The sequence below is a fragment of the Lichenostomus cassidix genome, chromosome Z (genome assembly GCF_008360975.1).
Source record: "Lichenostomus cassidix isolate B80296 chromosome Z, HeHo_3.0, whole genome shotgun sequence".
NCBI lineage: Eukaryota > Metazoa > Chordata > Aves > Passeriformes > Meliphagidae > Lichenostomus > Lichenostomus cassidix.
In genome coordinates this window covers 42,957,369-42,985,317 of record NC_139511.1, presented here as the reverse complement: position 1 = coordinate 42,985,317, position 27,949 = coordinate 42,957,369, and the positions used below count along the sequence as shown (strand labels likewise).

At 37.5% G+C, this 27,949-nt stretch overlaps 1 protein-coding gene across 2 annotated transcripts in view; it reads right to left on the bottom strand.

Annotated features, from left to right (window-relative positions):
* The window catches only part of BNC2 (basonuclin zinc finger protein 2), a 336,793-nt gene that overhangs the window by 90,262 nt on the left and 218,582 nt on the right, over positions 1–27,949 (bottom strand). For both annotated transcript variants that reach the window (XM_085041803.1, XM_085041801.1), the window contains exon 4: positions 17,721–17,956. In XM_085041803.1, coding sequence (XP_084897929.1) covers positions 17,721–17,956 — 236 coding nt within the window. The remainder of the gene's footprint in view (positions 1–17,720; positions 17,957–27,949) is intronic.

Below are 27,949 nucleotides of genomic sequence, written 5' to 3'. Positions count from 1 at the left end.
ATAAGTATTACAAGATCCCACAATTAGGGGTCAAATATTCCACTGTCGGTTTACCTCACTGAAGTGTTAGTTTAGGGAGGTTAGTTCTGCTAACTTTGTGTTCCTCACTGGAAATTTTTACTCAGTTTGTAACCCAGATGAAAATTCTTAAGTATACATGTGAAGAATCACTGGCACTCATTGATTAATAACGCGCCTCCATACAATAGGTGGTTTAGACTGTTACAAAGAGTTTGAAGGGAGTATTTCACCTTCAGGTCTCTTTGCACGGGATGCCTCATGCCTCACTCTAAGAGCTGTCATTTAATCACCACGCAAACAGACTCAGCATGGGCACTTTCTTCCAGTAAAGCCTTGCTCAAGGCATTCCCACAGTGCCACTCCTGCAGAAAAATTCTGATTTATTGGAAGGCCAGGTTGGATTGGGCCCTGGACAACCTGTTTGAGTGAAAGATGTCCTTGCCTACGGCAAGTACTCTTGCAAGTAACTTTACATTAGCAAATAATTCAAGCTCACTATTCCAAACAGCATTATAATAATGTAAATATAGATGCTAGATGGTTCAAGTTGCTTTGCACCAGTTTCTACTTGGGAAATAAGTAAAGCAGAACTGCCTTTATCCAACAGCTCCAAAAGTAATGTAGCAACGACCTATACACCACTTCAGAACACCTCTCCAAAGCAATACCCTTGTTCATGGGACGTGATTCTTTTTTTGCCTTGACCCTAATGATTTCCCATTCACAGACTGCACCATGCATACAGTTAGTTCCTTCTACACAAAAAGATCAGGTAACAGTAAGTTCCCTAGCCACAGCTTCTTAGGAAAGGAAGCACATTATTCTCAAAGAGAAGTATTCTGTTATGCAGAGTAATGGAATGAAAATGTAACTTTCTACAACACCGTGGCAACCCAAATCACTTTTATCTTCTTTCCCCTTCCCCTGTATAGGTAGTTGATACAGAGTCTCAGTGGTCTTTTTGTACAGATTTCTGGAGGATGGACATGACTGAGGGTTGTTGCACCGTAAGGGCCCTTCTAGTAGGCCGAGTTCGGAGAGGTGGGTGACTACTGCCCAAAGGCAGTGCCAGAGAGGCGAAATCCAATGGCTCCGAGCTATAACCGAGAACCAGCTCCCAGGCAAAGAGAGGCGTAGTCCGTTTTGCCGAGGCAGGAGAAACTTTATTGAGGATGAGGTTGAGAGGGGTAGGAGGGAACCTGGCAAAATGGCCCCGAACCTCTCGGGACAGGGCTTTTTAACGGGCGCAGGAAGGGGAGGGCAGAAGCAGGGAGCGCCAATGGGGAGATCAGGATACGGGATTGACAGGAGTGTGGTACAATCAGGACTTACGAGGGGAGGGGTGACACCAATCATCAACCAATCAGAGGACAGCGAGCAACCGAACAAAGAGGAACCTTCCAGAACTAATACCATAATGGGTGACAGAGGGGAGGGGACAGGGCCCGTCTCCACGCCCAAGGCAGGACCATCAAGCTGCAGGCCTGGGGGTGGTCAATCCCATGATGGTATCTCCCGTGGGCCTGCAGGGCTGGGCTGATCCATGCAGGCCAGGGCCACTGTCACAGAGGGTATCACCACAGTAAAAATAAAAGAGTAAGACAAACTTTTTAGCATTAAATGGATGTGTGCACATAATTACTACATATAATGGTTCAAGCTAACTCCAGGGTTACACTTGCAGTGAAATCAACATGGCTGAGTGAGACCTGACTTAAGACAGTTTCTAAGGTGTCTCACTGTCTGCAGCAGACAACATTATACTTCCCAAAGGCAAGGCTTGGCGTGCAGTCAGCGATGAGAGGGGACAATTGAGCTGCCTAACGCTGGAACCCATCAGCGCAATTTCCCGCAAGTCAGGAATATGAAACAGCACAGCTGCTGGGATGAGTGAATAGCTGAAGGAGCTTATGTGAGCTTCAATAGCAGGCCTGAGCAGTGCTCCACTGTGAATGACAAGTGATGGGCCAAATCACTGGGGAGCTACCGATGAGTTATTAATGGTGACAGGTACACTACCTGGGAGACAGGTTGAGAGGGGAAAAAGATTATTTATAAGCGAATAGTTAACAGCTGTACCCACTGCTAAGCATTACATGGATGCCACAAACTGTAGAATTCAAATCTTGGGTTATTCAAGCACGAACAACTGCCTGTCACCAAACTGCAACGCATCGGTACAAATTAAGGTGCGAAAGACGAGACAAGGCTGGAACGATGCCTTGCTCAAGTAGGCAATGGCATCACAGAGTACAGATAAGAGCGAGAGAATGGCTGAGATAACCATGAGGTGAAATTTGGTTCTTAATAATAATGATGAATTTGCAAGAACAGCTTTTTCATTTTTCCTGAGGGCTTTTGGAAGAGAACAGATGCTGAATATGTCCTGTACTGACATGAATAAATGGGGGGAAAATATAATAAGCAAAAGAAATATTTTCAAAGAAACTTTCTTTTGAAATGAGAAGTAATATATTTCTATTGTGGAGATAATTTCTTCTATCTCCAGCCCCCTCCCAAGTTTGAAAGCCACATTGTCAAGCTTATAATGTAATGTTCTTACAATACCTACAATAATATAGTCACCTAGTTTTTTCCCAAAGGAATGAAGTATTGTAGTACTGAGTATATTACGAATGGCCTGAACAAAAATCTTTCTAATCTATTTCTCTTGTACAATCCTGCACCAAGAGAAGCAGGGAAAAGAAACCAAATGCAATCCCAAAACAATCAAAAAATTCCAAACACACAAACACCCCTCCCCGCCTCAGGATTTTGGAAATGAGAACAAAATCCTGAAAGAAACTGGTTTTGAGTCCTTTCCTATTCTACTGCAAAGATATGTCTCTGCAGTTACTGCTTACATACAAGAAAAAACTAAGAAACAATTTGATGGCCTTTTTTGTGGTCTTTTAATGTACCAGAGCAGTTAAATATGTGCAAGACCTGCCCGGTGCCAAGACAATAAGCAGGTGGTTCACTGACTTCTAGGTCTGCACAAAGCACAGGCTGGAAATCGTGCACTAGATATCTGATCACAGACGACTTTTACCTGCAACAAAATGTGCCAAATGAGTAATCTTAAGAAAGGGAGAGAGAAAGGAAGGGGAAAAGTGTGAACAAACTAAATGCTTAAGCTTAAAATTCAGTTTTTTATTAAATGCAGTCTCATACAGACTGCAAAACGGTAAAAAAAAAAAAAGAGGGCTAGTCATTCCCTCCAAGGTGGAGGGAGAAAACTGTTTATATCTATGGCTACTGCCTCTTCTCATTTCTATGCCATAGGGACACTGTGCTCTTGCATGCTCTGGAGGAGGGAGATATGTGAGCCAGAAAAGGTTCACACTTCAAAAAGCTTCTAAGGCTTTAAAATATAAAGGCAGAAACTGATTCAGCACTGTAACTGTTTTCAGGATTTAGTCCAAATCTTTCAGTTTAGGCATTCCAAATGAAAATCACTAAAAGGCAAATAGTTCTCTGCATGTCTGTGTGGGGGTTGGATGTGGTATAAGTAAAGCTTACTCATTATTTTCTTTCTGATATCCATAACATTTAATTATTTCTCCTTTTCTGTTTCACTCTGCTCCTCATGGAAAGGTGCTATGATCCCTCTGTCTGAACTTCTCACATTGTGAATCAATACTTAAATATATAGTCAAAGCAAGTGAGACAGATATATTTTATCTTAAAAATTGTTTGTTAAAGTATTTCTATTAAATACTATGCTTTGGGGAAACTGCTTTTCACACAACTTTTGGACATAAAAGAAACACAACATAATTTTTAAAGGTTTCAAAAGAGATTCAGGAACTGAACATAAGTTGAATTTGGCATTAGTAGCCTTCTGAAAATACTAGACTGATATCCCCAGATATTGATTAAATCCTTGGTTCCCTCCCATCCTACTTCTATTTGTTTTTAATGCTTAAAAGTCACATACTAGAGGAGCTGCTTTAAAGGCATAGGAAACCAAAGTCAAATTTCACAGAGTGAAATTTGAAAAGTTAATTCCCTATGCTTTACTGTCAAAAAGCATGGAATTTACGGTGAGCAAGGTGAGCTTAGTTTTGATCTCTACATTTCAATTAAACAGTGCCTTATTGCACAAGTTTTTCTATTGCTTACAAGGAGTTTGCCTCTAAATAGCAATTTTCTTTCTTGCATTCATAGATGGAAATTGAAATATCAACTTCTTTAATTTTAGGAGTAGCTCTATGAATTTAGAAGCATGTGTTTTGATACCAAGTTTGCATGGAGATATCAGTGTGTGTTGCTATCATGCCCAAAAACTAAAATTGTAGCTTACTTTTAAAAACTGTAAATGCAAAAATAATAACTTCAAAGTTTTGTGTGCTACCTTTCAGCAAAAACAAACAAACAAACAGAGTCACAAAAATTAGTATAAAGCATATGGTGGAAACCATGAGTGTGTTTATTTTTTATCAGTCTACATTATTTACCATGTAAGTGGGTCAATTTAATGCTCTAAGGATTATACACAACCTTGTATTCTTTTCAGGTCCACACACCAAGTCCATCCACCAAAGCAGGTCTCCTTTTTTTCCTCCAAAAAAAAAGCAGTATTATTTGTTTTTTATGGATTCACTATAAATTCTTGAGTGACACACAGGATAAGCTGCCAATAGCAATAAAAAGCCAGGATACTAGGAAGGAGAGCTGGTTTCTAAATATGCCAAAGTTTGTTGGAAATGTAAGATTCAAAGACTTTTCCCTTCCCTGTATTTGATTCTAGCTGTACTGTGCTCCTCACACTATGCCAGTTGGTCATGTAATAACAAGTACTTCAACCATTTTTGCAAGCCTCCTCCTCTTTTTCACAGAAGGTATTTGGTAAATTATGTCCACATGTTTCAAAGGTAACAGAAACTCATACCTTAATTTGTACGTGCTATGTAATCAGGCTAGCAGGCTGGTCAAAATCTTGGCTCCCTGTGCAGCCATAGTCAAAGAGGTGTGCTCTAGGGTGGCCTGCAGCCACCCAGCTAGAGGGCAAGGAATTGGGGATGCAACAGCTTTCCATAGCTGACCAACAGACATGGGGGAGGTGATTGCAGCGGCAGAAAGGACCTTGTGATCACCAATTATTTTTTCCACCCATCCCACAATACTCCTGCTTGGGGTAGGAGAGAAAGAAAGAGCAATCTGGACTGAAGAAGTTCAGATTTTACTTTAGGGAGACTCTGGTCATCATGGAAAAAGACAAAACTGATTTGGAAAGCTCACTATGAGAATCTGCTTTATTAGTGAGTTTCTATTTGTATAAATGATCTCCATCTTGGTTTTGAGAAAAGTAATACATGTCTGTATTACAGACAGTAGATGGAGTCTACAATGGAGTGAAAACAATTAACAGTAAAGAAAGAATCTTTAGAAGTGTACAATTTTTAATTGAAAAAATTTTTTTTGACAGTTCCTACAAACTATTATTCATTTCTTTTCAAATACAGGGCAATGCTAACTGGAAGAGAAATGTTATGCGACCTTAGCTGACCTACACACATTCACTGACACCCCAATTCAGAAAAATATACAAGCACATGCTTAATGTTAAATGTGAATAGAACATTGTTGAAGTCAAGGGTACTAATTGTAGAAAGTTAGGTAGGTTCTTTTGCACCTTGCTAAGTCAGCAACCACTTTCTGACAGCATCTGAGCAGTTTTCTGAGTAAAAAATTAGGTTTCATTCCCTATGCCTTTATGTCTCTACAATAAGCTGAGAACTCTCTTGGTTTGCATCTTTATAACTTCTTTCCTTCCTGCTTCTCTACTATAATTTCTTTGGTGCTTCAAAAGAGATATGTTGCTTTTTCTCCAGTGTCTCTACTACATGGCTGTATACACAAAGCATTCAGAGACTTCATAGATTTTGAGTACTTTCCTTCCCATCTCCTGAACTATTCTCAAAATAGTTGTAAAAAGCATTGTTACATGAGTCCTGTTCATTTGAACAGCTAGATAAAAGCAAACAAACAAACAAAGAAGTACTTTTCTACAGTGCAGTAGCTGCTGAAATTCTGATACATTTATCTTGTGTGAACTCAGGGTACACACTCTGCTGAAGTGAAAATGGGTACCTAAGAAAAGAACTTACAGAGAATTACAGCATAAAGCAGACTAGTGGTGGGGGAAAGCCTTACAGACACATGCCTAAAGACTGATGTGACTAGTACTGGAAATTCATACTATGTTACTGAAGCTATTATTCAGGAATGGGAGTGTATGTATAATTTAATTTAAAATTTTCAGATTGAGGAACTTCTGAAGCACCTCAAACTGCATTGACATTAAAATTCTCATATGTGCTTCAAAGCCTTTCCATTGCCCTGGTGTTTTTCTCCTGCTCCAAACAAATCTCAACATTGATATAAGTAGTTCTATGCTAACAGTTTCATTGAATTGTTTCATCCTACAGGTAAATATTCACTAAAAAAACAATGAACCAAAGAATCCAAAAAGCTTTCAAAAAATGTATTTTTAATTTTTTCTGTAACTCCAGGAAATGGGAACTGTTCCGATTATTTATGTTAAAATATTTCCATGACCCAATGAGAGAGCTAACTGCATTCCAGGTGAACAGATATCCAAATAACTTTCCAAATCCTAGAACAATTTTCCACTCAATAATTGCTATATGACAGTGTCAATACTGCATGCAATAATGCTGCATGCTAACCCAGCAACAAAATAAGCAACTTGACATATATACAGAGCCACAAAACTGTACACTTCAAAACACATCAAATTCCAGGATTTGAGAATATAATCTATGAGGTATTATGAGGCACTATTTCAAGACTCATCTTTGGCTCATCCTGTGCAATCAACTTGCTAGCCAAATGTGGCTAGGGAAACACAGGCTTCTCAAGCTACAGCCTCCAAATGAAGACTGGAAGTGACTAGGTCAGAGAAGGTATGAACATCATAATTGGCTGCCATTCTGTCTCTGGATGACCACACATCTGCTGGTCAGTTGTCCCAGAAGAGCTTCTTATATTCTATAACATCCAGGCCCTCTGCAGCCTCACAACAAACACAATTATGTGAGCAATCTGCTACAGACATTATTAATTCCTCACTCTTTTTCTCCCAAGAAACATATCTCTGCCTTCAGCTATGGCAGCAAATGAATGTCATGGGGCTTATATCCATTACCTCACAACTCTTTGAGCCTACAAATGGGAGAAAAGAGCTCTGTTTTGCATCCTATGGTATTGTTTGAAATACACTTATCAAGAGGAAACCAGCTCCCCCATGGAAAGCAATTAAATTAGTACTAGTTAAATTCTTTAACCCCAAATTTAATTTAATTTTGTGAAATTCTTTCTAAAAGAGATGGGTTGGACAAAACATTTCTATGGATTACATTACCTACTCAGCATGTACCAAGCCAGTTTTCCCAGGCATTGCCTTAGCTACTTCCAAATAGTCTGAGAGCTTTTAATGGAAAGCCTGGTGCAACATAAACTACATTGCAAGCAATCTGATGGATGGCCTTATTTCTTCTATTCCTGTTTGTCAGCACCAGGTGTCAACTAGGACTCAAAGATTCCAAATATCCAAAATGTATAGATAAAAATGTAATTATGTGAACACTACTACCATATCTACATCACTACTCAAGCTACACAGATACAAACAAACCCATCAAGCTAATATATACTGGGACAGCAATTTTAAAAATCTATGCGTCCTATAAATGCCTTCCTTCTGAGCAGATGACTGCCAGTCAGTAACAGAGGTTTCCACACCCTTTTTCCACACCTTTTCCAGTAGATGGAATGCAAGACTTCAGGATGCAATTCTGGCAAGATTCATCATGAAGAATACACCAAGACTAAGTATAAAAAGACATACTTTACTCTACAATTAGAGGTAAAAATGAACTAATGAAACAAAATCTTCCTCTTCTATTTGCTAAAAAAAAAAATATTTACTGAAATTACTGTTCCAGTGGTGGTGATGTTTCAGAATTTGACTAAAGAATAATCATAATTACACATTCTATTTCATTGGAGGATCTCAAAGCACTTCATAAACATTAATTAAAAACATCCAAGTATAAATTGGGATGATTAGAACATTTTGTTAAAGCTGTGGGGGAGGAGAAAAAAAATCAAGCTGAAACACAAAGGACTTGTGCAGCAAGTTAACATATTAGAGCCACTAGAATAATGCACACTTCCTGGGTTCAAGCTAAGTATTCAAAATTCTAGAACATGGTGCAAAATGACAGGCAAATCAGACAACATATTTCAGCACAGGAAAGCAAAGTAAATTTGTTAATTAAAATATAGGCATTCACCTTCATTCAAATAAAAATGTACCTTGATAAGTAAAAGGGAGTTGTCTGTCTACATTCAGTGCTGTCCTCTTACTGCCTAGAAGGCAACAGTAAGTGTTAATGACATTTACCCCTCCTAATAAGAGTCACTCACACTTCACTGTTATTCCTTGTTATTGCTCAGGACAGGCACTAGCACCTCATTGAAAGATCAGTGCTGCAAGGAAAAAAAGTCCCCTTGAGATCCCTTGGACTTCGAGAAAAGCAGTAAATCAACTGATGCTGGACAGATGACAAGTTTGATTCTCTGTGGCCCTTCTTGATTCCTAAGTGTCTGTGGACCTAAATTTCATAAGTGCCTGAAGTCAGAGCTGACACATAGACATTCAAAACCACACCTTAACTCAAGGCAAGACATTTCTAAACTGGAAAAAAAGTCTTAAATCCATTTAAGTGTCATGGTCTGGACTCCATACTCTCTAACTGAATTAATCTCCACTGATGTGTAGCTGAATGGTTAATATCACAACCTTATCACCTCCAGGACCATGATTTGAATTCAGGCCAAGATTCTCTGCAAAGAGAGTAGTCTATAAAAAGTAGAACTTCTAATCTCTAAACTGCATTTTGTGAGACGAATGATGTTAATTCCTCGGATTCTTGGCACAACCCACTCCCCTCCACAGGCACACACGTATTTCCCTTCGATCAATAGCTTTATGCCCTTTTGTTTTCTTTATTTTATAACAGGTCACTTCATTTATCACAAGAAAATTGAGGTGGACAGTAACCCCAAGATTCTGTCCTCAAATCAGTGGTCATATTTCTTTGACATAGTGCAGGATATGTTCTGGTAAAGGCTTCAACGTAACATTGTCAGCAAGAAAAGTGATTTTCTAGGCTACAAGGAAAGCCATTCTCTCCCTTCTCTTCATCCACAGAGAATCAATCACAAAATCAGAGACTTTTGTCAAAGATGCACACAATCACAATATATCAGAAATATAAATACAATTTATAGATTGTTAAAGGACATGTAAATATATATAAATGCACAAATATACACACTCATACATATGTACATAGATATATACATATATACATATTTCAAGGAAAAAGTTCTGTGATCATCAATAGTTAATAGAAATTCAACCACATTCTGAAGCAAGAAAGCTGGAAATAGTTTACTTCTTGGCTTACCTGCCAAGACCCAAGTTCAGGGCTCTGTTTCTTTTGAAATGCTTGATGGCATCACTCACACCTAAAACAGCCTAGGGAATGAACTATTCCTCCCACCTCCTTCATCCTTCACTCTGCTTTGGGTGTTTGTGATTTCATCAACTATCACAAGAGAGACACAGGACCATGAACTCAAGCCTTGGCAGGTGAAGGGATTTTCAGCTTCATTTTAAAAAGCAAGCACACATGGTCCTGGCACCAGCCTGACAAACCTTCAGGAACAGCCCTTTCCATGCTCTGCAGTCTAGTAGCTGTGTGAAAGTACATCAGTGGAATCAGAGCTTCTCACCCCCAGTACTGTAAACAGTCAGTATATATTCCAGGTAGGATAAATAACACCTCTACAAAAGTCTCTCTCTCTCTCTTTTTTTTTTTTTTTTTCTTTTTTGACTTTGACAACCATAAATGTTTTCCATTAAAAGGCCACCTTTGCATTTCTGAGCAATGTGAAGCACTATGGCTATAAATGCTATTTCATAGTAGTCATTAGGAACAAGCATGATGTATACTGCTGTTGATCACCAGGGGTTATACAGCCCTCTGCCTCATTACCCTTGCAAGATGCAAGACACAGAGCAGCAATAGCACAGCTCTCCAGCTGCATATATTCTGGAAAACCCAATGATCTTTGCATGTACTGAGACATCTGTTGTCACGTAACTTGTCCTGCTGGCATTCAGAAGTGTCATCAAACTTTCTGGATTTTATTTTTATTGTTGCTTGGTTAGAGAATGAACTGTCATGATAAATACAGTCATGTAGTACTACTGTGATCAGTGGTGTTACTGTTAGAGGTACGGCACCAAAAGCATCAGGGAGATGTTAGGCAAATTACTGCAGATACAGAGAAAATCTGAAAGCATTTCACACTATAGAAAAAGTGGCATTGCTTTGCTCAAATACACAACAATGCTTCCTTCTGCCTCAGCAGTTCTGTTTTGTTTCCTCTCTCCCTTTTCACTCCGCAAAGGTTTGTTTGAGCTTTTCCCATCCTCTGTTTAGAGTAAAGATAGAACAGTTATCCCTAGATTACAGCAACTAAGAAGAATACAAAAGAGGAAGGGGCATAGAAGAGAATCTCTCTTCCACAGAAATATAGGGGAGTCCTACTAAACTGATACACAGAGGAGAAGAGAAACTCTTCCAGATTATCAAGGTTTCAAATATTAGCATACAGTGATGCCATGGGAGGAATAGAACACTCTGGAAATGGACATGTCATCTAACAGATCTTTTTCGTCTTTTTGTGCTAAAGAGCCAAAATCAGAGGTGGAGGCAAAATCAGAGTTGGAGGCAAAGTGAAAGTAAAGTGAGATTGAAGAAGGGAAGATAAGCAAGAAAAAAAGTGGGAGAATGGGAGCCAATGACAATGGAATAAGGAAGTTGAAGTGAAAGGAGAGGGAAGAGGGAACAGACAGGCACCAAGAACAAGAAATAGGCAGAGCATATACAAAAGAGACACTTTTAAATCCCATGTGTACTGCGGGAGTAGAAGTCTGGATAAATGTTACCCAGCTTTGAGCCATGGTTGCTCTGAGGGCCACTGTTGAAAAACAACACCAGAACTGAAAAACACTTATGAGTGTTAACAATAACTACAAGGAAGAAAACACAAGACAGAATTATATTGACTAAAGCTGAAAAAAGTAAATAAATCTGTGAAAGCATAGCTCTCTTTATTTTCAAGTAAATAAATGTGGGTGGTAGTTATGGGAAACACAATCTTGTATGTAAAGGACTTAGGCTGTGCTTTGGCTTTGTTAAAATCTTTACCAGATAAACCTCTTAACCTTCATCTCCATCAGTTTACATGATTTATTTTTATAAAAAATGCATAATACTTATAGACGCATGGAAAGACTAAGTGACTGCTTCTTAAAAGGCATGGAAATCCTCTAGTGGTCACAGCTAAAAAAGTGCAAAGTATTAATTAAGATACTGGCAAACAAACCAATGAGGAATGAGAAGAAATACCTATAAAATTAATACAAAACCATCACATAAAATTGGGGTTTTTTAATCCATGTGAGTAACTGTAAATTAACTTTTGCTGGGTTGCAACAGTCAACTTTTTTTTCATAATTCACCTGTCTATTTCTCTCCATTTTCTTTAACAAATAATATAGCATACCAACATTTTAATGGTGTTCTTGTTGTCTTGTTAATGGTGTTTTGTCTTGAAAGACAAAAACAGTAAAATCACCTGGTAGCACTTGGGAAAAAAAACCCTAACACAAGATTCACATGACTAATGGTTACAGACGGCAGACTCCATTGAACTTAAAGTATGATATCATGACTACAGCAACCTGACACTACATGTCTACCTTGCAAAAGCTGGTATCAGAGCTTCTGTTTGTTTTCATTCTAATGTTCTTTATGTGTAACCAATGAAGGCTCTTTGACAAGCTGTTCAATTAAATAGTCCTTGCACTTGGGTTCTACAGCAAAATTTCAAAGATCTTAAAAGACAAATTACTTCAGAGAGGAAATCTAAGAGCTCTATAAAGAATCTAAAAGAGGTCAGACAGCAACAGAACCCATCCTTTTCTGAAATCCTCCACAGACAAGCCAATGGTGGGCAATATTTAATTTTAAGAACAGTGAAGCAATTTCCATCTGTGCATATGGTTAATATTTCACCTGCTTAGAAGGTAAGGTGCTAAGGGATTACTCTGAGAAAGAACAGAAAAGAAATTAAGAACAATATTATTAAAGATGCTCAAGTTTCTTTCTTTGGCCTCTACCCAAATCTTTTCCTTTAATCTGGATGTGAGAATGCTGTGAATGAACTGTGGGAAACTAGGACAGAAACCAAATTACCCATACTACCAAGAGCAACTACGTTTTACAAAAAAATGAGAAACTGTTAGTCAAATATAACTGACAATAGCAGTTATATATCCTGATACATATACATCAATATATGTAAGCATGTAGTTTGATTATGCATATACCTAGTTTTTCTGTTGAAATCTCAGAACTGAATTAAACATTGCTTTGGTGGTGGTATTTTGTTTGCTTGAAAAAAAATCTCTAAAACTGCCCACCCCTCCCCACCCCCTGCCCTGGTCCGTATATGCCTTCTGAGAGTACACCTTCTTAGCTGACTTCTTGCTTAACAGCTGCTTTAGAGCAAGCACAGCAGTGGAAGAAGAAACCAATTTTTGCAAAGCAGAAAATTGTATAGAATAATTTTGAATGTCCCCATTTGTCAGCATTGCCTTTGCTATGGAAAAGACCTTAATTTAGAATTAGTGATTTCCCATGCACTGTCCAGTATATGAACTTTTTTGAGTGAGCCTCCTTTTGGACCTATAAAATACCCATGGTCTTCTAGCTGGCTTTAGTTTTGACCTTGTTCTCTGTTATTTATTTTTTCTAATTTCTCATAGCTGTGAGTGGCACCAGAGAGTCTGGCGCTTAAGACGTTGCCTATGAATTACTGACTAATCAACTTTTTTCAAGGGAATGGTGATAAGAATGGTACTCCTAGGTCCAGACCCTTTTCCTAATTCTGCCAATGTTCTGTTCTGTGCCTCTAGTTCCTCTTTGTTTTATAAAGACAATATTTATTTTCCTCTTTTACACTAAGAGTATAACTATTTGATCACAAAACAGTTAAAAATGTGTTGAGCTTTACTCAAAACACTGAATCATTATTTGAAAGGAGTCAGTTTATGGCCTCTAAGTTGTAATCACATGTCCTGTCTTCTACAGCTGGACCAGTGTAAAAGCTGAATGCCCCAGCTGTTCACTGCTAGTGTCATAATTGCTCTCTAGCACTTTCCTCTCAGAATAATGAAAGTTAACTTGCTCATGTTTAGAAGGAGGATTTTTCTAACCTGGTTTGTTTAGAGAGAACCTGACTAGGGAGCAATTACAGATGTAACTAACTAGCAAATGGATGGGGTAAAGTATTCTCTAGGGGTGGAGAAGAGAACAGCTGGCAAAGTTACCCCTTCACTCAGCTTAGCTGGAATTAAACCGGTGTTGGAGACTCACAGCTGAGCTGTTCTTTACAGCAAAACATCATTCAAATCAACAGAGCCACTAATCACATACATCTCTTTGAGCAGCATGTGCAGCATCTGACCCAAAACACCTGCTGTTTTTGACAAAAATAATTTTTTGTCATGTAAAGACATATGAAGTTAGCTGTTCCCAAAAGAGAAAACCTACAGGCTCACTAACTACATACAGGCCCCACAACAAATACAGTAACTTATTTTCTTTGAGATAGATAATAGAAAACAAGCCTAAAAACTGAAGCACTCTGAAGTCCCATGGAGCAAACACTATCCAGAATGTTCCCCTATGCCATAAAGTTTTTCTGAGGATCAGTTCTAAAGATGAGAGAATGACTGCTCTCCTAAACCATTAATCCTGTGATGAGACTGTTGACCAAACTGTCCCTAAGGTTTCAATGATAGGTATCAGAAACTAGATTTATTGTATGGAGCCCAGAGAAGGCTGCCAGGTCTTAATGCCTTTCAGCCATTACTGGCAATGTTGTGACTGTGCCCAAATGTGGAAGGTGGTGTTATCAAATTACTTCTCGGCTTCAGGGTTCCTTGATTTTCTGTACTCTCGTAATGCATCCACTAAATGAAGGCATAAATACTGCTTTTTTCTTGACCCACTGCTTTTTAATTTGTTATTTGGAAATTTTATTAGTCAAAATGAAGGTATTGCAAATAATCCCACCCTCTGTGCAGCACTAATAGACAACTGTTTTTCTCTTTTTTCTCCAGTGGAGCAAAACCATGAGCTCTTTCTTGAAAGTTACAAGGAAAATGTTGTGAAGTTTGCAGGGTGGTGGGGGCAGGGATGTTGTTTGTTTGTTGTGGTTTTTTTGGTGAGTTGGTTGGTTTGTTCCTGTTTTGTGGGAAGAGAGGTTTCTGTGGATCTTGAACAGAACAGAAAATATCTGAAAATAGTAATTGATTTTGAGTGGATACATCTACCCTACCCCTCAAAACCACCACCATTTAGAGAAAATGTTAAAATATTTTAACTCTTCCACTGTGTTCAGAGCACATTCAGCAAAGGATGTCTTAGACCATCCCAAAGCATAAAAATCCAGTTTTGTGCTAGCTTTACAAGAGATTTACAAATCTCTTGCACTGTGGTTAGTTAATGAACACTGGAACTTGCACCTGGATAAAGTATACTGGAATCTGTTCCAACCCTTACCTCTCCCTATTCTGTTACTTCTCTTAGTCCTTGCAGAACAGACTTGGGGCACAGAGTCTGTATGTTACAAAAAAGTTCTGTGTTTCTGAGCAGGTATTCCCAAAGCTACAAACCTTTCTGGTTTTCTTCCACCAAGGAAAAAAGAGGGGAGAACAGTGATATACATGATTTTGTACAGTTACAAGTATAAAATATTATTTTTACAGGATGATGCTTCTCCAACTACACTACCATATCAAATCTTTTCCTACAGATATATTTCTGTATTTGATATACAATGATACAATGAGTATCTGAGAATGTATGGTAAATTATTAGCATTGACTAGAAATAGTTGATAACTTAGGCAGGTTTGGGCAGACAAATTACAAAGAACTATATTTCCTGACTGAGAGTCAGAGTTCCTTAATTCACTGCATGACAGCCTATTAACAATCCTATAGCTCTGTGATGGGTGCTTTATTTTGGTATTTGATACTTTTGATACTCCTGTAGAATGCTCACAATGTTTCATTCAGAATTTTTTGCATGGAAAAGCTGAGTTTGAAAGCCTCAAACAATTCTGTGAAAAGTTCCAGTCTATAATGATGAACTTAATGGAACAATGCCTTTTGCTCAGAAGAGACATTACCTGTATGCACTTCTACTGTGATGGTGTTACTGCACATTTCCTTTCAGATTTCCCTGCGTACCCCTTTTCCCTTTTATAATAGATACTTTTAATAGAGCTATTTTTAAACAAGACATTTTTATTATCATAGAGTTAATTAATTTTCCCAAGATTTCTCTGCATATATGTTTTACTAAGCAGTTTCCTTTTCTGCCATATACTGAATTTTCTAGCTTTAATGGAAACAAAATGTATTTTTTGCCTAGAGATACAGTGGAGACATTCAAAAGCCATCTGGACAGGGTCCTGGACAAACAGTTCTAGGTGGGTCTGCTTGGTCAGAGAGTTTAGACAAGATGACCTCCCTTCTGACCTTGACCAGTGTGTGATTCTTTGAAATTAGACAGTTAAATTAACAGAGATACTCGACTACACCTATCATAGGTCTTCATTCACTCATTAAGAAAATCCACAGTCGAGCGCTAATGAAGTCAATATGTGGCAAGTCTGTAACAGCTGCCCTTAACTTTCACTGATAATTGTTCTCATTTAAATGGCATAATATTCAATATACTGTTGTTGAATATAGTAATAGTAAAATTCATGCCTTGGGGGCTACAATGCAACTGAGTTTTAGCCAGATAAACTGAACTGTGACCTAATGGGGTATTATAGGCCTTTATACCTTTCAGATGCATAGGTGACAATCTCAGTCTGTATAAACATCTATGTAATTATATTACAAGCCATTCTTGCACATATTGAGATCATTCCAACAGATAATTAAAACAAAATTAGTATGACCATGATTCTACGACCTTTGAAACCAGAAAACTATTGATTTCAGTCTTCTTGTCTGTAAAAGACATAGAATTATATTCCATGCTTGTAATATATTATGGCTAATTCTTAATCAAATTTAGTAACCAGCAGATTTTAATGTTATATCTTAAAAACTGTGCATTTTTTACATGTATTCCTTTACAAATCAAATTTCTTCAGCCCTCTAGATTAGCAGTATTCAGAATTCAGGAATCTAAAATATGATGCAATATGCACATAATGCCAGTACATATCTGTGTAGATTTCTTTCCTATATCTATCTTAATTGTATGTCATATGTAAACTCTATAAATACATAACCAGACATTTATATAATACAAACATCATAGACATCTGCTGTACAAGTATGATGGATATATACTTATATGTAAATTTTAGACTGGTAATGGAAATACCTATTTGAACAGGTACAACACTTAGCCTTTATAAAATAGATGCCTGAGAAAATCCTAAAACAATTGAAGAACTCTATTCCAAATATGTCCTAACAAGAATAAAAAAATTCCATTATTCAAGTATAAGCCTTTTTAGTTCTCTTTGCCTAGGACTGCTAATTTATTTCTTTCACAAAAAGGACAGACACCTGAAGAGGAATTAGAAATAGAGTCAGAATCTCTCAGAGAAGTATAAATCCCATATTTTCAATAACACGATAAGCATAACACTTCCTAACAAAGTAAAGCAATAAATAAAAAATTTAAATTTTCTAAGTTTTTTAGGCATGTCCACTTCAATAGCTGGATGACTTCTGGATGATGCAGAGCTCCCACAAAGTCAGATGTGATTAAGAAAATTCAGAAGTATGTAGTATTAGATTATTAATCAGAAATAGTCTTAAAAAATATAAAAAAATACTTTGGAACTCAACAGACTATGAAATTTTTCAGATAAGCAACATGCATATTTATGACCATACCCATAAAGCAAGCCTGTCTATTTTTTGTTTATTTATTTTTATTTTCTTTGGTTATCTATTTCAATTAATCTGCAAGCAGACTTTATTTAAAGGTATGTTTCAAAAATGGCCTTATAGAAAGTATTTTCCTGTTTATACATGACAATGTAAGGATACTTTCCAACATAACCATGATCACAACCCCCATTTAATTTATACCTTATTAGATATCTTTCTAAAGAAGGAAAGAAAAGATGAAGAGCTGCTGACTTGCATCTTAGTTTCTTAAGTCAAACAGTAGCCCTTGAATACTTGCCAGCTGCCTTTGATGGCCAGATCATGATTGCAGGTAGCTAACCTCAGTATTTGCAGTATTTAAGGCATTTCCTACAATAAACGTAAGCAAGCACAAATAAATACTACGGTATGAAGGCACCTGTATTTTTTTAGCTTAGGAAAAATTGAATATTTTATTTTGCCAACACCATCATTAGTTTTCAACATGCCAGACTAAATTCACTTCATATCCTTCTATCTCTTTGGGTGCACCATCACTACGTCCATGCATCAGCAACAAAAAAATCAGTTAACTAGGTTTAAAAACATTTCCTACCTGAAGAATGTAGCCTCGAACATAGTCTCGAAGTGTCCAGCCTAAGCCATGTAGAATATGCAACACCTCCTCTTGCTTCAGTACACTGAAGAGTCGGTCAAGCAGAATCTTCAGTCTCACAGGCACAGCCTGAGTACCGTACAGCATCAGGCTGCTGATGTCAAACACAACATTGGACTGCACAATCTCCACTTGGGTTGGGTGGTAGAGGTGCTGAGTACTAAGTTTGTCCAAGGCTGAAAAAAAATGGGTCAAGAATAAGGGAAGAGCAAAGAACAGACAAGAAAACAACTGCAAAGAGTCATGTACATACATCACATTTGGCAGATACACTTATTTTCCAAAAAAATATCACCTGGGTGATGCATAGAAACGTAGAATCACAGAACAGTTTATGTTGGAAGGGATCTTTAAAGGTCATCTAGTCCTCCCCTGCAATGGGCAGGGACATCTTCAACTATGTCAGGTTGCTCAAAGCTTCATCCAACCTGACCTTGACTATTTCTATGGATGGGGCATCTACAAGGTTATCGGGCAACCTGTTCCAGTGCCTAAACATTTTCATTAAAAAATTCTCCTTTATATCTAATCTAAATCTACCCTCTTCTTTTCAGTGTAAAGCCATTACCCCTTGTACAATCACTACATGCTCTTGTCAAAAGTCCCTTCCCAGCCTTTTTGTAGACCCCCTTTCAGTACTGAGAGCCCACAATAAGGTTGCCAAGAAGCCTTGCCCAAGCTTCTTGTCAACTCTTTTCCTCACTGAAGGATTCCAATTCCTCCAGCCTTTCCTCACAGGACAGGGGCTCCATCCCTCTGATCACCTTGGTGGCCTGTTCTGGACTTGCTCCAATAGGTGCATATCTTTCCTTTGCTGAAGACCCCAGACCTGGACACACTACTCCAGGTGGGATTTCACCAGAAGGGAGCAGAAGGGAAGAATCATCTACCAGACCCTGCTGGCCATGCTGCTTTGGATGCAGCCCAGAATATAGCTGGCTGTCTGGGCTGCAGGCACACATTGTTGAGTCTCGTTCAGCTTTTCATTCATTGAAGTTCCCCAGGTCTGTCTGGGAAGGGCTACTTTCAATTAGTTCATCCCCCAGGGTGTACTCATGCTTGGCATTGCCCATACTCAGGTGCAACACTTTGCACTTGGCTTTGTTGAACCTCATGAGGCTGGAATGGGTCAACTTCCCCAAGCTTGTCCAGGTCTCTTTGTATGTCATCCCGTCCTTCAGGTGTGTCAACTGCACCACTCAGCTTGGTGTCATCTGCAAATTTGCTGATGTTCTCACTATGTCACTGATGATGATATTAAACAGTACAGCTCCCAGTACAGACTCCTGATGGACATCACCCATCATTTACAGACCCTTTTCACAGATGCAGTCCAAGACAGCCATAGTTTCCAAAGGTCAAAAGTAATTTTAATTGCTATGGCAGAAGGGTTCTCCAGTGAGACTCAGACACTACAATGCTCACAGTGCAAGTGAAATTTATGATCAACTAATGACCAAGACTGCAGCAATGCAGAGTTTAATGGGACTGTTAAGGATTTGATACTTACCCTCTGGAGAAAAAAATTAAAACAGATACACCCTAAACTCCAGCCTTTCAAGTATGTTAAAACTAAGCCACCTTATCTACCAAAAATTCGATCATGAATTCACTGCTCCTTGAGCTGGCTAGTTTTTTTCACCTGGTTTTATGAATTCCATGTTATTCACCATGATGTGAACAATTTAGAATATGGGGAAGGGAAGTTTGCAGGATGAAGGTAACTCTTGTATCTTCTTGTGAAGTGAAACAAGATGGAATTACATATGACATCATGCATTTTACTGAGTATCAATATTTAAATTTAATTTTATTTCTACTTTATGAACTATCTTGCAGCACTTAGGCTTCTCACTGCTTTTTAAACAAAATTTCTGAGCATTTAAAATAATCTTACAGCACTTCTCCTGTACTTGGTTTCTTCTTGTCTTATGGTCTCTAGAGAGTTCACATGCTCTTGATAAATTGCTTTCTTACATCCAGAGAGCAAAGGCCCTTATCATTTACTTGCTGGCTTCATTCAACACGTTTACTCCAAGGACTACATTGTCAAAGAGTTCTGGTTTCCTCATACTTTATTTCTTGCAACTGATTTGTCTGATCTTTCCTATTCTAGTGGCTAAGTCAACTTTGAATAAATAGCTTTTAATATTAATTTAGCATTCAAAAAAGATAAGAAATTGGCAAGCCTAGGGACTTCAGTCCTACATCTCTCTACAGGACATTTGTGCTGCAGCATATGAAGTGCTGGATTATTTCTTCCAAAGGCTCTTCTTCTGAAGTACTTCAGCTATGTAGGCTTCATGATGTGGGACTATTTTTTTTTAAAGGTCTAATGAATGAGATTTGATTGAAGCTTAAACAGGTTAAATACTGTCCTGCCTTCATTTTTTTCCCCTTTTATGTATGATATTTTTCTATGATGTTTATTTCAGTACTTCCATAATAGATGTCTCATCGAAGTTCTCAGCTAGAAAAACCAAGAAAATTGATTTTGTTACTGTGCAGGTTGTGTGGTATGTGTGATGATATGTATATGTGTGTACCTAAGGGACTGATCAACCATTTATAAGGAGTAAAATTAGGTTGGGTTTCTTTTTCCTAATATTAGCATTACTCACAATAGGAATGGTTTAAATAATATTAGTGTTAATAGATACCCTGTAAGAACACCTTCTACGAGACTATTGAAATTATTGAGCAGATCTGGATCATACTGAGATTTTCAACTTCAGTCTTACTGAATGAGAATAAGGGTCAAAGATATTAACTGGCTTCTCCAAGTTTACACAAACCAACACATGAGTGGATATTTCTGGTTCAGACCAGAACCAATACGTGAATGGATATTTTCTGAGTACTTGGTGCTTTTTAATGACTGAATCATACTGTATTTCTAATGTATCTTACTATTTGTTTTTGTTTCTCTCTTCTTAACAGTAAATACTATGCCTGCAGTGAAGAAAAACAATTTATTCCAGCTAAAGAAGACTTGTCATACTGAAGATTTTAATCATTACTTTACTGTGGTCTGAGTCAGAATGACTATAAGACATCTTTATCTAAAGATTATTGGTTGTATTACAGATCTAATCACTAAAATGAGATTACAAAACTATGGACATATACCCACATTATGTAATGTGACCACTCTAAGGATAATGGCCTTGAAAATGTTGAGGTGGAATAGAAGTAGGGAAAAAAAAAACTCCTTTAAAATTACTAAGCACACTCTTTGACCAACTGATAGAAATTTTTGCAGTCTAACCAGTAGTATTTCATTCAACTGCAATATTGATTTTCAAGCAGTATTATCTACAGACATCTGCTTCTCAAAGCACATACATAAATACAAGTTAATACGATAATTGGAATAACAGTCCAAGTGACAATGATATTATCTCAAATTTTGATTTTTGGCCTTATTATGTATATTACATAATAAACAAATAGGCAGTGAATTTTATCCTTTTCAAGTACAAGTCAGCACAGGCACTAAAATGTGGAATTTATAAAACAACAAAATATACATTATTGCATGGGTGCATAAGAACATTTGAAAGCTAAAGACAAACCTCATGCTGCATGAAAAAAAGGGCTGTAAATGAAGAGAAAGTGTTCATATGGGAAATAACAGTATTGTTAGAATCTGAAATTTTTCAGAACATTGACTACGGATACCTCTTCAAATTGTCAAAAGAATGAAAATTCTCACTCCAATTTGAAATCTATAAAAACTTTAATGTTTCTTTAAAAGAGAGTGCTAAGGATCTAGCTGACAGAGAGAACTTTTTTAGTATTTCTGATTTCTCCTCTGGTACCATTATTGGAATAATGCCAGTGTTCTACGTGGATTCAAGAGGCCATTTTTGTTGATAAACATACCTTTTCAGGTAAGAGATAGGGAAGGACCTATCTCATTGTTGGTCTTCTGCATGGAAAAGAGTACTAGCTCTAGCCTTCTTGACAAGTTTCTGATTCTTGTAAAATCTCAGAGTAAATAGTTGTATTCTACTGTCCTGAATTTCCCACACAATTTCATGTGGCTAATGCATTCCTCATTACTTTCTGTTCTAAATTATTAGTATAATTTATATGTGCTAATGAACAATGCCCTGTTTTACAGGTGAATACATAGAACAATATCCGCAGTGATTTTTTTACTTCATAAGTGCTTAGGAGGGTTCAAGATTAAATATGTTATACCAAAGAATGTGCTTTTTCATACCTGAAAAATCATGTAAACAGATGTGCCTTTATTAAGAAGCTATCAGTGACTGAATATCACAAAGCACACATTAAAAATCCCTTTCTGGTGCTGCATGAGGTATTATTCATACTTTGTACAGTTCCAATGGGACCAAAAATTCATTCATAAAAGTCTTTGTCACATATTTGTGACATTTTAGTTGTAACCTGCACTATCTTTTCCAGAACCATAACTATGATGGATCTGTTTTGTGCTTAAACTAAGAAAGCTACATTTTCTTTACAGTGCAATTTAATTCTTAGCACTGCCCTGATAGTCTGATATTCGTTAATTGAGTATATGTGGAAAGGTGTTCTCTGATACAAGAAGAAGAGATCTAACAAATCCCAAAATCACATACTTGCTGAGCAATCAATATTTTCATGGAACAGCCTAAAATTACCTTTGGCTTTTATTCTGACAGTACTCAAGTAATATTTCTGTGGTCAATTCCCAATTTCAAGTACTTGTTTCAGAAATTTAAACTTAAAAAAAAAGGGGAAAAAGGGATGGAACAGACAACATTACAGAAGATTGCCCTCAACAATGAAAGATTACTAACTAGATAATTAGTATAGGAATTAGGAACCTCTCAACAGTGTTTTTCCAACTCTGAAATATCACGTATGGACCATAATAATTGAGAATATTGTACCCGGAAGTGACCTAAAATGAACATCTAATCCAACTGCCCGAACACTCCAGGGCTGATCATCAGTTAAAGCATGTTGAGGGGCTTGTCCAAGTGCCCCTGGAACAGAGAGAGGCTTGGGCCACTGAGCACCTCTCTAGGAACTCTGTGGTTTGACCACTCCCAGTAAAGAAGTATTTCCTAATATCAAGCCTGAACCTCCCCAGGTTGGCTTATTCACTATTTACTTTCTTGAATAGCAAACAAAACCCCCCAGATTTTAGAGAGACTCAGTTCAATATAATCTGAAATGCAAAAAGAGCTTTGAAATTGTTTCAATGTCAATCTTCACATTACAGCCTGCAGTATTCTTACTATGTAAGATTTCAGCAAAAAAAACTTTGGGCATCTTTGCAATAAATCAATTAACAAACTTTAATGTTCCATTTGTAGTTTGATTTGGTTTTTTTAATGTAGTAAAGTAAGGGGGAGGAAATGTACCTCATCTATATTTTACTGGAGTTTTGAGACTGTCATTCAAATGAAATTAAGTACAAAGGATACATTAAAATAAGGCACAACTGCTTCTTCAATTTATCAAAAGACAGAAAACAAAGAAAAGATTTTTCATTTCATCTATACTGTGTCCAGCTCACAGGCTCAGCTCTGCAAATTTACTCATAGCCCTTAGACCCCGTCCTTCCCAATGTGCAGTGAAAAAGGTCAACCAAATTAAAAGTCATGCCTCTAAGCAGATTCCATTTTTGCTAAGTAAAAGAAATACAAATATGCAGTGATTAATTTTTTACTTTAGAGGTCTCATATTATTTTTGAATAGCTACAATAAAAGCATGACATTTTGCCTTTACTGAATAGCAAAGAATTTTAAATATGCTAGTTTTAATGCAATTGGAGTTGTAAATACACTTACCTCTTCCTAATTTCCCGATCCTAGATAAAAATTTTATTATCCTAGGAGGGATGAAAAGGTCTAGTGAAACCCTTTCTTTCAGCTGATTTGTCTGGCTGTGTATCTCAGAACACCACAGAGAGGAGTCTATAGGTTGCAATACAGCATTATGGATCTCATTCAATTTCAGGGTCAGGTTTGGGCTCTCCAGTGTAACTACTCTGGATTTTCTTGCATACTCTCTAGCCAGTTTCCCAGTTTGCCAAAGAGGAATATTGTTGGAGTATACACACACATGCACATGATGATACAAAATTTTACAAACATCATTTTCTTTCTAGATTGCTTGATTTGTTCAAGAACAGGAAAATTAAAAAGAAATCATATGTAGTTTGTGTCCAGACAATAACAAAGAGCTTTCCAGAGATTTTTAAAATCTAAATAACTGGACCGCTTTTTGCTGCAACAGAAACTAAAATTACAAGACAGATTAAATATATAATACCAACATAAAATAATATCATAATACTGTCACAACAATAGTGTGTTGAGTATGGTAAAACAGATACAGTATTATTAATGGCAATGTTGAACACTGTAGTTTTCTCTTGATTTTCGTGGTGAACATGAACAGGATCAAATTGTCAGAGTTCAAGATTTTCTTCTTTTTCATCAACCACAGGAAAAAAAGAAGTAACAAATACTTCCAAGAACAGAAGATACCTTAGGTATGACTAAAATTCTGGAGGGACCAGTTACTACAGTCATGAGGTAGTCTGAGCTAGCATCCCTCAGTATAGAGATTTAATACCACCTCCAACATGGTGTAATGTGGTGCATTTCGAAGGCAGAAAAAATTGCTCCTCAAAAATATCATGCTTAGAAGGTGACTAACAACAATAAAAATTGTCAGTGTCTACTGAACAACTCAAATAATTTCATGGTGTAGGAAATAATCCCATATACCCCTGGAACAGGACAGTGGGGAATATGAACATTTATATGAATAGGTGAACATCCTGAATCAGTCTGGATACAAATTTCAACTACAATGTGGCTAAATCCTTTGGTAATTTCTTTTTCACTTGTGTCTTCATTGCTTTTATGATTTAATCCATATAGAAGATAAATGTTCACTAAGATAAAAGATCATGGAAGGAGAGTAACGAAAGAAATTCTGATTCATAGGCAAAACCTTTTTTTGTTATTCTTTTTATCATATTTAAAAACTAATAATGGAAACCATTTGCCAAATGCATTGAGTCTCTGACAGAGGGACACATATGTGATCTACTAATTTACAGCTTGCGTGTACAGATGTTCGCACTTAGTAAAAGAATTCTTAATAGCATTTTAAAATTAAACATGTGTTGATAATAGGTGTTCCAAACCCAAACAACACAGCAAATAAACTGATACATGTCTTCCTGCTTCACCACGCTTCATGCTCTAACAAAAAAAAACCCCAGCACTTCAGTTGCCTGTACACAAAATAAATGTTATTAAGAAAAGGCTGAATGAAAACTTTCATTAATTTTTCTGTCTATGATCTGATTCCAAGTTAAAACATCTAGAATGCTACTAGGTTTATGTAGCCGAAAGCACAACCACAGTTTGTTCACAGACGTTGCTTGCTGTCTGCAATTTTTTTATCCTTTTACAAAACTTTGAACCCCATCCAGCTTTGACACACTGCCTCTTCAGTTAATAACTATCAAGTTTCCCCTTGTCTCCTGTCTACTTTTCTTTGAGGCAATTGCGCACTCAGCACCCCGAGATAATAACACACATCTATAAGATAAAAGCAATGGCATTAATGTAATTGTCTGCCTTTCTCTCTTTAGCCTAATCTTTTTTTCCTTCAGTTTTGACTGCCTCTGTGACACCTGTTTTTGTCTCCTCTGATCCTACGACAGGTTTTCCGCTGACAAGGTTTTTGCCTGACAGAGATTCTGCCAGACAAGAACATAATAAAATATGAAGAACTGCTTGTCAGAGTTTCTGCCAATGCTCACATGAAATGGGGAGGGGGTGACGGGGGGGCAAAAAAAAAAAGAATCCTGACCTTTTTTTTTAAAGGGGCCCTGTGCTAGTTGCTTTTGGCCTGTCAGGGAAACAGCCTCCCTGGCCAATTCCTGCAAGCCAAACAGGTGTCTTCCTTTATGTTTTCTTTCTATAGAAAAACATTTTTTTTTTTTTTTGCTAGTAGAAAACATAATTGCAAAATTAAAAAAAAAAAAAAAAAAGAAAATAACAGAAAAAGAGCCCCAAATGCTTTCTCCTAGAAATTTAGGTTGGATCTAAGCTTATGTAGTGGTACCTCAAGAGCATGTCTTTGATCCAGAATTGGCCATCTAAATTAATAATAAAAATAAAATGGTAGGCTTTTTCTCCCTTCTTCTTGTTCACAGATAATGTGTTCAAAGGAACATGCTGTAAATGACCTTCATCTCAAGTTCTCAGAAAAATATCTGGGCTAGAAACATCCTGCATAGGCATAGTGCAGGAATGAAGACACCTGACTGTTGGGACCACAGTAGGGAAGATGAGACAGAGCCTCTTCTGTGGGATTTGGACCTTGTAGTTCTCTCTGTCAGTATGTGCATTGGTGCTAATGTAAAAGAGGACTTCAGGTGATTATCCTGATGACTCGTGATGGAGAAGCACATGTAGACCAATCAAGTGAGCATTCCAACACACAGATGCTCTTGTGTGTGTTGGTATCAGCAGTCTCCTTCCTCAGCTACAAACAGCAGCTGTGGATCAGTCCACAGTGTCACAGTCCTTAGTGCATCAACTGGCCCCTATCGCACCCACCAGCCTGGATTCTGAGTCCAGGGATCCAGAACTCCTACTAAAGCTCAGGCCTGGACCTTCATTCCCCACCTAGACTATGCTGTAGGTGTGCCTGCCTGTAGTCCTGTCTTCTAGATTACCCTCAGACCTGTGTTACACCCTGGTCTTCAATACCACCTTTGGCCCCACCTTCTTTTGCTCCTGACTGAAGTGTGTGGACAGACCCTTGACTTGGCTATATTTCCTTGCCATGCCTGAGATTGTCAGTGGGCACTCTTACCAGCATCTCACTCAGTCTACCATGGTCAGACCTTAAGGAACTGTGTCCATGGTGCAGGCATGGTCAGTGTTCTCATTGCCTTTGACTCCTGGCTCTTAATTTTTGTTGGACAGGTTCACTTTTGCTGCTCCTTGACATGTGGTCTAATGGTGTCATTGTTGAAACAGATACACTATAATGGAAGATGCTAAATAAATAATCTCTTTCTAGTATTTTGATTAGTCATTCAACTTTGAGCTTTCCTGTCTCTTGTCTCCAAAGCCAAATGTCCCCTTCCCATCGGCCATTAACACCTTCTTAAAACTATTCTCTACCTTAATAATGGTGAGATGGGGTTTAATATGTATCTTAATCATCCTAACACCATTTGGTTGACATACTACACACAGTGAGATGTAAGCACATTTGGGAGTTTTGGACTGTGGTCTGGATTTGGAGGATTTCCATCTTAATCCTAATGCACCTCAATCCCATTTACTGCAATTCAGTTTCACAAAAATTCTAAATGGGAAGGTATTTCTACAGATTGTCTGGTGCAGTTTTCTAGTGAAAGCACGGTCTTAGATTAGTCATTTCTAGCTCTGCCAAGATGTGTCTTTGATATTTAAAGAGGGGGAAATTCCACCACTTCTCCAGGCAACCAATTCCATCTTTTATGTAGCCTTGAAAACGCTAATGAAAATGCAAGAGGCACTACCCACCTGTTAACATAATTCTGTTCCAGTGGAGTACTGTGTCATAGATGTATTTCACAAAGGCAAGCCAAGACAATGGTGGTTCAGTTTAGGGTGTAACTCTAGTTCAAGCCTATGAAATACTCTCCCACATGTGCTAAACCACCTCAGTTTTTCCCAGGAAAACCCGCTGTCCTAAAGTTGCTGACAGATGAAGATGTTCAGACCTCGGGAAGATTGGTTCATATAACTAGTTCTGCCATTCATACACATCAGTCTTTGCCATCCCAATTTATGTACTGTGACCATTTCATGAAGCTCCTGTTAAATATACTTCAAAAATAGGACTGTAATAAATTAGAATACAATTTTAAAAGTCTCTGAGACTCATGTTATACATTTCTTGTATTATCTTTTCTCTTTCTTAAATCCATATGGAAATGGGATAATTGAGTAACACTATTGTCTGCTCAATTAATCTGGGGCAAGTGTCCTCATAATGCTGTAGCTCAAACTGAAATGCCTCCTAGTAAGTAAAAAAAAAAAAAAGTTTTATTCCACTCAGATTCACATTTGCAAAATAGAAAGCTGAGGTAAAGTTACCTACAGTATGATCATTTAAACATCTG